We start from the raw sequence: 12,757 nt of genomic DNA on the forward strand, positions 1-12,757 counted from the left end.
GTATTTGACCAACCTGGCAGATGAGTTCTACGGACTCAAACAGAACGGGTCACCCGTGCTTCAGTTTTTCGGTAAGGCTATCACTTTAGCACAGCACCTAGGGTAATCGGTGCAGGCCAAGATGGATCAATTCATTTGTGGATTGAATCCCAACATTCGTTTCACAGTTCGTAACATTGAACCCAGCACGTATAACCGGGCTTTGACTCTCGCTCAAAATGAAGAAATGAAGATAAACGGAGGCAAGCCAAAACAACCGAAGTCTAGTTCCAAACCCCAGCAGTAACAATCTACTTCGCAGCTAGGGAAAGGTAATTTGTCTTCTAAAGACGCTAAGAAGCACGACAATTCTAGCTCTAGTTCAGAGGGTAAGAAGGATAAGGAATCCAAACCTAAGAAAACCCTTGAGGAAAAGGCTAAATCAAGCATCACTAGAGACTATCTTCCACCAGAGGAGCCAAGAAAGTACCAATCAAAAAATCGATCTTTTTACTGTCATACCATAGGGCATGGTAAGAAGGATTGTCAAAAATGGTAAATGGAGCAAGTCTCCAAGCCACCTTCTTCCACAGTTGCCACAGCATCTCCTGCTCCCCCAGCATCACCTACTACCATCAACGCAGTTCAGCTTCTACCTTCTATGCATCCTATGCCATCCGTGGTATTTGATGCTAAGCAGGAGGGTGAGAGTGATGTTGCACAGAAAAGCCTAATCCGAGCTTATGGCTCTACCAAGGGCCACCAGTTTGTAGTCTCGTTTGACATGGACAGTTCTGAGGACGCCATCTCTCCCCAATTGGCTACCAAAATGAGTTGTACATTAGTGCCCTATCATTTGGATGTGGACGGATTTCCACCTAGTCTCTGCACCCACATTTCTCAAGAGGCATAGCAGATTTCCTTCCAAGTTCAAAAGGCCTCATTCCAACAAGATTTCATTGTCTCGCCTCTTTTGGGTTGTGACATGATTTTAGGAATCCAGTGGTTTCGTTAGTATGAACCTATTCCCGATTGGACGCAGGACACTTTTACTGTCTGTAAAGGTTTTCCTAAGCCCGTCATGATTCGTGGGGATAGGAGCATTCTCGGCATCCCTTTGATTTCTCGTCTCCAAGCCCGACGAGCTATTCGCAAGGGAGCGGAAGAAGCATTGATTTATGTTCATGCTCAGACAACCACTACCTCATCTATAGCCGCTATCTCATCTTCATCTCTAGTCCCACAATTAGCAGACATCCTGTCTCGACACCAAGACGTTATGCTTAGGGACGATCTCCCACCCAGTCTCCCCCCCTCTCGTTCTGAGAACCAGCATATCGATTTGGTCCCTAGAGCAGAACCTCCTAGAAGGTTTTCCTATCGTCTTTCCAAGACTTTAGAGGGCGAGCTAGAAAAGCAATTATCTGAGCTCCTCCAAGCCAGATTCGTTCAGCCATCTTTCTCACCATTTGCTGCACCCATCCTATTTGTCCAAAAGAAGAACAAGTCTACATGCCTTTGTGTAGATTACAGGGCATTAAACAAATTTACCATCAAGAATAAGTTTCCTATGCCAAGGATTGAGTACATTTTGGAGCGTTTAGACGGTGCAAAATTTTTCACTAAGATCGATCTCAAGAGTGGTTACCATCAGGTCCACATTTTTTAAGCTGACATTCCAAAAACAGCTTTTCGGACAGAGCGTGGTCACTACAATATCGTAGTCATGCCCTTTGGGCTTACCAACGCACCAACAACCTTCAATAAAATGATGTCCAGGATTTTCGCAGTACTCATTGGTAAGTGTGTTTTCATATTTCTTGATGGCATACTTATATTCTCAGCCAGTCCAAAGCACCATGAGAAAGATGTGGAGAAAGTCTTGAAACTTTTGGGAGAAAATGGGCTCTACATAAATGCCAAAAAGTCTATCTTCGGCGTTACAGAGGTTTAATACTTGGGCTACATCATCGGTTGCTCTAGGATTCGATTGGACCCCTCAAAGATTCAAGAGACCTTGGATTGGGACATTCTTAAGATTGCCCAAGAGAACTGTTCATTCATAGGTCTTTGCCAGGTCTACAATACACATGTTCATCAGTTTTCCAACCTTGCAGCACCTCTCACCCACTTGCTCAAGGGGGTGAAAAGCCGTAGACAAAAAGTCACAGTTACAAGCAAGGTGCTTGATGCATTCCATGCACTCCAAAAAGCAGCCTCAAAAGCACGTATTCTGAAGTTAGTATCTTGGGATGAACCTTTCAAGGTCATTACCGATGCTAACAATGTAGCCATAGGTGTTGTTCTTCAGCGCGACAATAGACCCGTGGCCTACTACAATAGAAAGTTGGATGTCGCCAAAAGGAATTATTCGGTTTATGATAGAGAGCTTTTGAGTGTGATCACAGTGCTCAAACATTGAAAGCCTTTTCTTTATGAACACGTTTTCATAGTCAAAACAGACCACCATGCACTTAAGTGGCTTCAAACCATGCCAAGTGCCCAGTGGAGTGATCGGCAAGCCTGATGGAGTCAGATCTTCCAACAATTTGGAAGAATGATCGAGTACATCCCTGGTAAGCGTAACCTAGTAGTAGCAGATGCTCTTAGTCAAAAGACCAGCATCCAGACCATGCAGGAGTCTACCATTTTCGAAATCACTGGAAAAGACTTGGATAGCATGAAAGATCAGTATGTCCCCTGAGTTTGGTACTCAATATAGTTTGGCTCTCAATTCTGAGCCTAGCCATTACTCAGTGCAGAACGGTTAGTTGCTGTACAAGAACCGCCTTTGTCATTCGGGAAAAGCGAGCAGCTCTTCTCCATGATGCCCATGACTCCTTAGTCGGAGGCCATAGAGGTATCAACAGTACCCTCAAGAAATCAGACGGTCCTTTTATTAGCCAAAAATGAGGCATAATGTTTATTCACATATTCAACCCTCTAAGATTTGTCAAAAACTCAAGGTTCCACATACGAAAAACACTGGTTTAATTCAACCTTTACCTATTCCCGATGGACATTTCAACATTTCTATGGACTAGCTAGGGCGATCCTAACACTCAGTGTTTCACCATTGTGGATCGCTTTAATAAGTTCTACATGCTCATCCCATGCAAGCATACGGCCACAGCTGAGAACATAGCCCGCCTTTTTCTCAAATATTGGTACCCTATTTGTGGTTTGCCTAGCACCATTACATCAGACACGACTCCAAGTTCACCTGGCATTTTTGGAGGGCATTATTCGAGAACTTTGAGACCAAGTTACGGTTGTCTAGTGCATTCCATCCACAGACAGACGGCCAAACAAAAATCTATAACCATCTGGCCTTTGATTTTCTCAAGTCATACTGTCATGACCGACAGTCCAAATGGAAACATTTTCTTCCATTGCTACAAGCCATCTTAAACGATACTCATTCATCCAGTGTCGGACGAACTCCATATCAAGCAACCTTTGGCCGTCATTTCTCTTCTCTTTTGACGAGAATGGTGTCTCCATCTCTAGAGACTAACAAAACAACGGAAGCATTCTCCGAAATCATTGAGTTAAAGACCGCTTGACCAAAGCCCATGAAGCTTATAGCAGACAAGCAAATAAGACTAGACAAGATGTCCACTTCAAGGACGGGGATTGGGTCTATTTGTGCATAATGAAGCAGATTTTGAAACAAGTGGGCAAACGTTATCCCAAGCTTTCTTTCCGTAGTTTTGGACATTCTCTTATAGTTAAGAAGCTAAGTGATGTCTCCATGAAGTTGAAGTTCCTAACAATTGGACGATGCATGATGTTTTCCATGTTTCTTGGCTAGAACCATATGTTGGACTAAAAGTTTTTGATGTTTCAAATAAACAGCAAGCAAATGTGGTTGACGAAGCAGAAGTCATTGAGCCTGAGTAGATCCTTCTTCATCAATGGAAGCATGGTTCCGATCGAAGGCTCCATCAGTTCTACATGAAGTTCCGAGATCAAGGAACCCACGAAGCAATTTGGCTAGACGAAGAATTCTTTCAAGAGTAATCCCAGTTATTGGCGGACTACTTGGAAGCCATGAACCTGCGGCCAAGCTAAGCAGGAGCGAATGTCACATGCACTCTGCATTGTAGTGCATGGTGACAAGATAGCCAATCATCAGTGCATCATTGTACCGCAATAGGACACTTTAGGATATGAAATGTCATATGTCGTGGCCCCATTGTAATCCTCAAACCAGGATATGTCATGCACGATCTATGTAGGTCATTCCTCAACCTTAGAGTGTCAATCAGTTAGTCAAGTCCCTTAACCCACTTGAAGAGAATCATTCATGCATGTATGATTCATGCATATAACACATTATACACACTATGTAGCATTTAATGTGCAGTCTATCAGATCTGTAGCCAGCCGACCAGCCATATACTCCATATAAATAGCATCGTTTTGCATCTCATCATTCATCCCAACATTCAAGCATCAACGATTCAGCATTAAGCCCTTTGGATCATCATCACTTGAAGCATAGAAGCACTCAGCAACATAAAACGCATCATCAACAATTAGCCAAGGAAGAAGCGCTTCAGTCCCTTGCGTTTCTCAGCCTACAACATTTTTCAGCATACGCATACATCATCGTTTGCTCCATCCTTCCGGGTGAAGCCGTGTACAGTTCAACCTGACTCTTGGTCTTCCGAAGGTCTTGTGTTTGGCTTACCTACAATCCCAAGTTAGGCAGTCTCTTCAAAGGTAATAAAGCAAATACTCCTAGCAATAGGAGGGAGCCCTTCAGTGGGTAATTTGGGACCCAATAAGGTGTTCATCTCTCTCTCTCTCTCTCTCTCTCTCTCTCTCTCTCTCTCTCTCTCTTTGAATTCTAGTGTGAAGGAGTAAAGAGGAAAAAGACCAGCCTGCAGATCCATATGTTTCCAGAACAACGTGAAGGTGTAAATGGAGAAGCGGAATGCAAAGTTCTGGATCCAAGAAGTGTATGCAGTAGGAGGAGAAAGGAATATTGTGGAGCCTTTACCCTCTAAAACTGTGGCTATACTTTTCCCATTAATATATTTTCTTTCTTGCCCAACACCAATATGCCTGAAAAGTTATGGTCTTCAATAGACTACTTAGCCTTCATGACAGACTTTGGAAACTTTTAAATTGAAATTACAAGGAGACTTTGTTACTAGGTACTAAGTCTTCCCTGCTGAGTTCATTGCAAACCTTTTTGTCATATCCAATCTCACTGTACGGAGAGGTACTGAAGACGAATATGATGAATATGGTAGCATGAGCACCAATATACTTGCAAGTCTAACTTAATTCTTGTTTATCGAGCCAACCTATTCAGAACCAAAATTGGTAAGAAGAATGTGCACACCTTCAAGAGATTCTCCGCAACAAGCAAGCCTTCACCTCCTGCTTCCTGCAATATAAAATGTACAACTTTATATTTTAAGCAAAGGGGATTTTAGAGCTTGGAATTAAATAAGCAAAAAGAATAAAGATCCACTAAGGAGTAGCATGGGTCTAGGACAAAACATAATCGCATTTAAAATTGTCTTCAAGGGTTGAAAAACTAAGGCTAATCTATAAGGTTCACCCAAAGAAGTGATGATCTGATTGTCACATGCATCATCCCCAGAGAAGGATGCATATGCCGATACTATTGGGAGAGCATTAGGATTTATCGTCGTGTTGGCCATTGTCAGCCCTGACAGCAGAACCCCAGAGTAAAGACTAGGATTGCACACATGTAAATTGGATGCATTCCTTCGAAGGGTCCCAACTTGAGAACAACCCCACACACCATCTAGTTTTGTATATGAATGACCTTCTCTTCATGGGGGATCTGACTACATGGAATTTGTGTGTGATCTCATGAACTGCTCAAAACAATGCTGGAGGTGGCATATCTTGGCCTGATGAGCAGCATGCCTTTTAACTCTTGTCCCAAGTCTCACCAGCTACACACTTCCTAACATCCCAGAACCTTCTTACCTCTTTAGCTACTTGCACCAGCTTGACAAAAGTTATTTACACCTTTGCATAATTTATAAAGTATGGCAGACAAGACTACAATAGGTACTGTGATGCCAATTGGGAACACAATCCTGGGCCTCTTTGTGTCCTCTATGGAAAGCTCATTTGAGTGAAATTTGGCCGTGTCAGAACAACAGAAAGAAGATTAAACCCTGCTAATCAGCACAGAAAGTGTGAAAGCTTTCATGAAGAAATTACTAACCTTATGATCCATGACTTCAATGGAGCTTGGTGATTGAGGCCCTGCACTAGGAAAGAGCTGAGGGCAGATAAGATTTAATTTTGATAGGATCCTGGCACTAGATTTCAAAGTCGGACTTCCGAGCACTTTCCTGCAACCATACATCATTGTGTATTTCATCAAGACTTTATTCCATGTACAACATTTTGTTCAAAACAAGGAAATTCCATGACGAGTTTCCATGGACAGTTTTGTATCACCCCAGTGAGATAGCTATATTTATGTTTTCATTCTGATTTATTTTCCATTCCATGATGAGATATGCCATGGACATTATTGTACAACTTTGGTCTCATAGGCCCTTTGGGTCTTTAGTAGACGCTTAATGTATCTTTCTTTCTTTCTTTCTCTCTCTCTCTCTCTCCTCCCCTTTTACCCACCCGCCCTCCTGATTCTCTCTCTTCATTGCCTTTCTCTCTCTATTCGCCCTCCCTTGCTGATTCTCTCTCTTTGCTGCCTTTCTCTCTCTGTTTGCCCCCCACTTTACCCACCCGCCTTGCTGATTCTCTCTCCTCACTGCCTTTCTCTCTCTGTTCGCCCTCCCTTGCTGATTCCCTCGCTTCGTTGCCTTTCTCTCTCTCTTCGCCCCCCCCTTTACCCACTGTAAACCGGCCTCCAGCCTTCAGACTAAACCAAAGGGCAGCACAAAAAGAAACTTGCACACAAAACACTTCAACACCTTTGAGGAACTGGAAAAGGAAAACAAACAGGGAATAAGGCTAGAAAACTCAGCCGTCAGAGCAGAACTCCTGAAGCCTGCAAAGACCCGGCATCATGGCTTCGTATCCACTCGGCATCCACAAACAAGTCCAACCATTGTTCACATCAAAAGACTCTCACACATTGAGTCTGCATACAGAAGCTTTCTCCCATGATCAAGGCTTCCACAACCATCCATAGCCTCTCACCCTATGAACAGCATCACACCCTGACACATCCAGTGCTTCTCCATCACAACATAGACTCCCAAACTGTCTCCCAAAAGAGAACTCGCATCACAGTACAGCATACCATACAGTCGACACACATGTACCAACCCTCTCTACCTTCCAAGGGTATTATCCATCTCTGTCATGGATTCCCTGTCCAATCAGTACCAAGGCTGTACCAAACATGTGTCCATTCTTGTACCTTCTGCCTGCCTGCATGTGACCTATCTCTTGGAGAACCATAAACATGTTTCCTCAAGAAACCTACAACCTGTTTCCACGTGAAACCCCTAGGCCTATTTCCCTTTGAAACCTTTGTCCTGTTTCCATACAGAACCATTTATAGCACCATTCAGCAATAGTGCCAACAACGCATACATCTAGTTACATGTTCCCTCATGAAACATCTGGAAACATAAAGATGCCCATAACTGTAGGTCCCTCTGTTCCTTTCCAGCAGGAAGAAAACAATCTGCTCCATGAGCATGCAGCCATGTGAGCTTGCATCACTCCCATGCCAAGGAACACATTCAAGTGACCTGTACTTGCAGCCGGAAACCCAAGCACATAGCTGAATTTGCTGCCAACCAAAAACAGCCCATAAAAAGTCCCTGGAATCCACTCTCCAAGCTGCCGAACCCCTCCTCACATCCAGCCCGACGCTTCCTCCTGTCCAGCCCTGCCAGTCCTCAAAGAGAGAGAAAACATGCTCAATCCAGTCCCGCCTCCTAGCAAGAGAGAGAGAGAGAGAGAGACATGGCTGTTCAGCCCGCCGGTCTGTTGCACAAAAGAAAGGGCCCTGTGTGCTGCTACCCGACTTGTAGCAAGAGAGGAGAGAGAAGCCCGTGGGTGAGCCTGCTGAACTGTACGTTGCCTGCAGTCTGCCCGCCTGTGCTCCCTGCTGAGCTATGCGCTGCCTGCAGTCAGCCCGCCACCCTCCAAGGGGGGGGGAGAGAGAGAGAGAGAGAGAGAGAGAGCTTCAGTCCTGTGCGCCCTGCTGACCCACCGTCCAAGAGAAAAGCACACCTCCCTATGTTGCAGCCCAACCAGCCCGCCAGTCTCCTCTCGAAAAAGCATACCCCTAAAGATGCAGTTGGCGCCTCCCAAAAAGCATGAGAGAGAAAAGCGTGTCTCCCAAAAGTGGAGTAGCCTCCCAAATTAGCTTTTGGGCCACCAAAGGTTATAAAACCTTTCAAATTAAATTCTCTTTGTCCCCTTCACACTTGGGGTTGTCCTCACATGGGTTTCCTTTTTAACTCAAAATTGATGCCATTCACACTATCCACCATGTCCCCGTGCACACCTGCATACTGTCTAGAGAAAAACACAGGGTCGTAACATACCCCCCTCTTGAAAAATAGCAAGCGTCCTCAATTGCACTCAATGGCACAGTAAGGCATCTTTTGAGCAAAGACTCCCCATATGACAAAAGCAATGGCCCTCAAGTGCATCTCGGTGATGAAACAATCATCCTCCACAATAAGGCCACACCGTCACGTGAAAGTGACAAACAACTCTTGCTTGTTCCTTCAAAACCTGGAGCAAAAGTCTAAAACCAAGTGGAGACACGTAACCTGTGTTAGCCAAAAACAAAACCATGCATCATTCTACATATGACACACATATGCATGACACATATATGCATTCGTAAACAATATGCTCCTCAAGATGTTCTACCTACTCTGAAGTAACAGTCTAAGGGCTGCTCACAAGCCTTACGCCCATGGGCATCCCACAGGACCCACGACTGATGGTACAACATGAGCATATGAAAGCACTCAATGCATCCAAACAATACATCCACTAAGTACTTCCCACATATGTCTCATGGCCATCCCGCAGGAGCCACACCCAGTGGTGCATCCATGAACATAATAAAGTACTTGATGTATCATACCAATATACATGCATCACACAACACAATCCAGAGTATTACCCAATGTATTCTCATTTGTACCAGGATCCAATGGCACCAGAACACAATAATACCTCAAAAAGTGTATGCATACAGGCACAAATAGAGTTCGATCCATATATCCATGAACCAAACCAACTCTAGGACTGCTCGCAAGACCTATGCCCAGAGTTATCCATAGTTGCAATTATAGTTCATGGTGCGGCCGACTGTGAACCATACCCAACTTTACCATCTCATGTGACTAGTACACAATATCATACAAGTCCCATAAGCAGATGTACTATCAGCCTCTAGTACCTTCGGGTGAATACAAAGATGTCACCAAGCAACTCCTAGATGACAACTGAGCCTGTCTGTAAACAAGGGAGCGGAGGTGCTACCCCTCTCTTGAGCATCAGGCAATGCTCCAGACCTATGCTCCGCTGAACCTGAATGAGCCGTAGCAAGAGTCGGCTCCAACTCAAACGCATCAAGATAAAGCTGCAATACCTGAGGTGAATCTCCTAAGTCACCCTCCTCTATTCACTTTGCATCCATCGGTGAACAGTTCTTGAACTTCGCAAGATAGCGACGGGAAACTTTACCTTGTACCTTTCTTTCCTTGTGTCCAGAATCTGCTCGGGAATAAGAACCTCATCAAGTCCCTCCACTTCCGTCTGAGCCTCATCTGATACATCCTCAGGCACCCAAAACCTGCTTGCACTCCACCCAGGTGGTAAGCACAAGTTCCCAATGAAGCATAGTAGATCACCACTGCTAAACATGGAAAGAAACTGTCTTCTGAACCAATGAAGCCTTAGTGAAGATACCACCAGTGACAAAGTGTCGAAAGCCATAGCCTTCAACCCATCTTTTGCACCATAACACTTCAACTGCTTCTTGTTCCTGCCCGTGTCTTTTCTCCTGCGCTTCATCTTCAGCTTTTGCTCTTCACCTCATACAGGCAAAGACACACAATCTTGCACTACCTCCTGCACTTCCTTTTCACTTTCCACATGTTGAAGCTTTTGATGTGACTCTCATGAGACAACCACGAGCTCGCCCCCTTAGGAAAGTTGGCGATTGTCTAAACCAGAGCAACCACGGACTCGCCTACTTGAGTAAGTCGACGATGTCTCGGCAACTAAACCTTGTAAACCGGCCTCCAACCTTCAGACTAAACCAAAGGGCGGTGCAAAAACAAACTTGCACACAAAACACTTCAACACCTTTGAGGAACTGGAAAAGGAAAACAAACAGGGGGAGCTAAAGTGCTCCTGCAAACAGTACACGAACAGCGATTGGCCCCAAAACGCAGTGGCACCCCTTGCGGTATTTCTTTAATTGACTATATGAGCTTTGATTACAATAAGGCTAGAAAACTCAGCCGTCCCAACAGAACTCATGAAGCCTACAAAGACCCTGCATCATGGCTTCATATCCACTCGGCATCCACAAACAAGTTCAGCCATTGTTCACATCAAAAGACTCTCACACATTAAGTCTGCATACAGAAGCTTTCTCCCATGTACAGGGCTGCCACAACCATCCATAGCCTCTCACCCTATGAACAACATCACACCCTGACACATCCAATGCTTCTCAATCACAACACAAACTCCCAAAACTATCTCCCAGAAGAGAACTCGCATCACAGCACAGCATACCATACAGTCGACACACCTGTACCAAACCCTCGCTACCGTCCAAGGGTATTATCCATCTCTGTCGTGGATTCCCTATCCTCTGCCCAATCAGTAGCAAGGCTGTACCAAACATGTGTCTATTCATGTACCTTCTATCTGCATGTGACCTATCTCCTGGAGAACCATAAACATGTTTCCTCAAGAAACCTACGACTTGTTTCCACGTGAAACCCTTAGGCATGTTTCCCTTTGAAACCTTTGTCCTGTTTCCATACAGAACCATCTATAGCACCATTCAACAACAGTGCCAACAACGGCATACATCTAGTTACCTATTCCCTCATGAAACATCTGGAAACATAGAGATGCCCATAACTGTAGGTCCCTCTGTTCCTTTCCAGCAAGAAGAAAACAATCTGCTCCTTGAGCATGCAGCCATGCGAGCTTGCATCACTCCCATGCCAAGGAACATATTCAAGTGACCTGTACTTGCTGCCGGAAACCCAAGCACATAGCTGAATTTGCTGCCAACCAAAAATAGCCCATAAAAAGTCCCTGGAATCCACTCTCCAAGTTGCCACACCCCTCCTCCCAAAAGAGAGAGAGAGAGAGAGAGAAATGAAATGAAATGAAATGATATATTAACATCTTCAAAAGGCCAAAATGACCTATGAGACCAAAAAGGTTACAACAATTGGTGGATCTGATACAATGTCTGTGTAAGGAAAGCTAAAAACAACTAAACAACTAACTGAAACTGAAACAACTATGAGGAAAGAGAGAGAGAGAGAGAGAGAGAAACGCATGGGCAAGGCTGCTGTCCAACCCGACGCTTCCTGCTATCGAGCCCTGCCAGTCCTCAAAGAGAGAGAGAAAACATGCTGAATCCAGTCCCGCCTCCTAGCGAGAGAGAGAGAGAGAGAGACATGGCCCTTCAGCCCGCCAGTCTATTGCACAAAAGAAAGGGCCCTGTGTGTGCAACTACCCGACTTGTAGCAAGAGAAGGAGAGAGAAGCCCGTGGGTGAGCCTGCTGAAGAACTGTACGCTGCCTACAGTCTGCCCGCCTGTGCTCCCTGCTGAGCTATGCGCTGCCTGCAGTCAGAGCCCGCCACCCTCCAAGGGGGAGAGAGAGAGAGAGAGAGAGATACACTGCTATTCCAACCGGCCTAGTGCCTACCATAAAATCCTGAAAAGAGGGAATGAGACTGGGCTGAGCCATAACATAGTCCACTGTACTAGCACCATGCCTATGTGGAAAGCAAGTGAAACCGCCCGATGTCGGGAATCTCTGTAGGCCATTCAGGATGGCCAATCCATGTGCAGTCCCCATGTCTATCAAATACCGCCCATACACTGTATGCTCCTCATCCTGTGAGAGTCTAGATAGGCCCATATCCCTAACATCAAGCTCCCTCAACATCTCCTCTGAGGTATCATAAAATACTGTCTGGTTATGGGCGGTCCTGGCATTGAAGTCCCCCAGGAGAATGATGTCACCATCCCTGGAGAACTCCCAAATGTCATCATCCAAAATAGAAAAGGGAGACTGCCCGCTAGGTGATGCATACACTGATGTACTAGGAGCAAAATAGCATATAGCAATGTAGAGATATCTGCCCGTCTCTGCCCTCAGTCTAACCCACATGTACCTAGCCTGCTCATCTCTGCGGACTATATGTATCAGTGGCTGTAGCTCCTCTCTAAACAATACTGCCACTCCTCCTGAGCCCCGTCCTCTATGCTCTGAACGAGTCTCCTGTCTACAAGCTGTCTCCCATCGGTATCCACTAACATGTGGCATAGACTGTCCAGGAGCCTGAGAGAGAGAGAGAGATGAAATGAAATGAAATGTTATATTAACGTCTTCAAAAGGCCAAAGTGACCTATGAGACCAAAGTTACAACCATGTGACATCTGATACACTGTCTGGAAAAGAAAAGAAAGAACTGAATGTAAGTATCTAGCCCCACGATACATCAGTAGTAGCGGGCATCCGAAAGCAGCAACTAGGGAGAGTGGGAAGCTAATGCTACTAGTCAAAATGGG

The 12,757-nt window shown here is 45.0% G+C and overlaps 1 protein-coding gene across 2 annotated transcripts in view; it reads right to left on the bottom strand.

Annotated features, from left to right (window-relative positions):
* LOC147620830 (uncharacterized) overlaps positions 1 to 12,757 on the bottom strand; it is a 140,752-nt gene that overhangs the window by 48,738 nt on the left and 79,257 nt on the right. For both annotated transcript variants that reach the window (XR_015270015.1, XM_086825103.1), the window contains exons 8-9: positions 6,200 to 6,329; positions 5,336 to 5,380 (exon numbers count right to left, since the gene is read on the bottom strand). Coding sequence is in view for 1 of the 2 variants with exons in the window: in XM_086825103.1 (XP_086681229.1) it covers positions 5,336 to 5,380; positions 6,200 to 6,329 (175 nt within the window). In the remaining variant the exon portion in view is untranslated. The remainder of the gene's footprint in view (positions 1 to 5,335; positions 5,381 to 6,199; positions 6,330 to 12,757) is intronic.

The sequence above is a fragment of the Cibotium barometz genome, chromosome 31 (assembly GCF_041138505.1).
Source record: "Cibotium barometz isolate CiBa-2024 chromosome 31, ASM4113850v1, whole genome shotgun sequence".
In the NCBI taxonomy this organism is placed as follows: domain Eukaryota; kingdom Viridiplantae; phylum Streptophyta; class Polypodiopsida; order Cyatheales; family Cibotiaceae; genus Cibotium; species Cibotium barometz.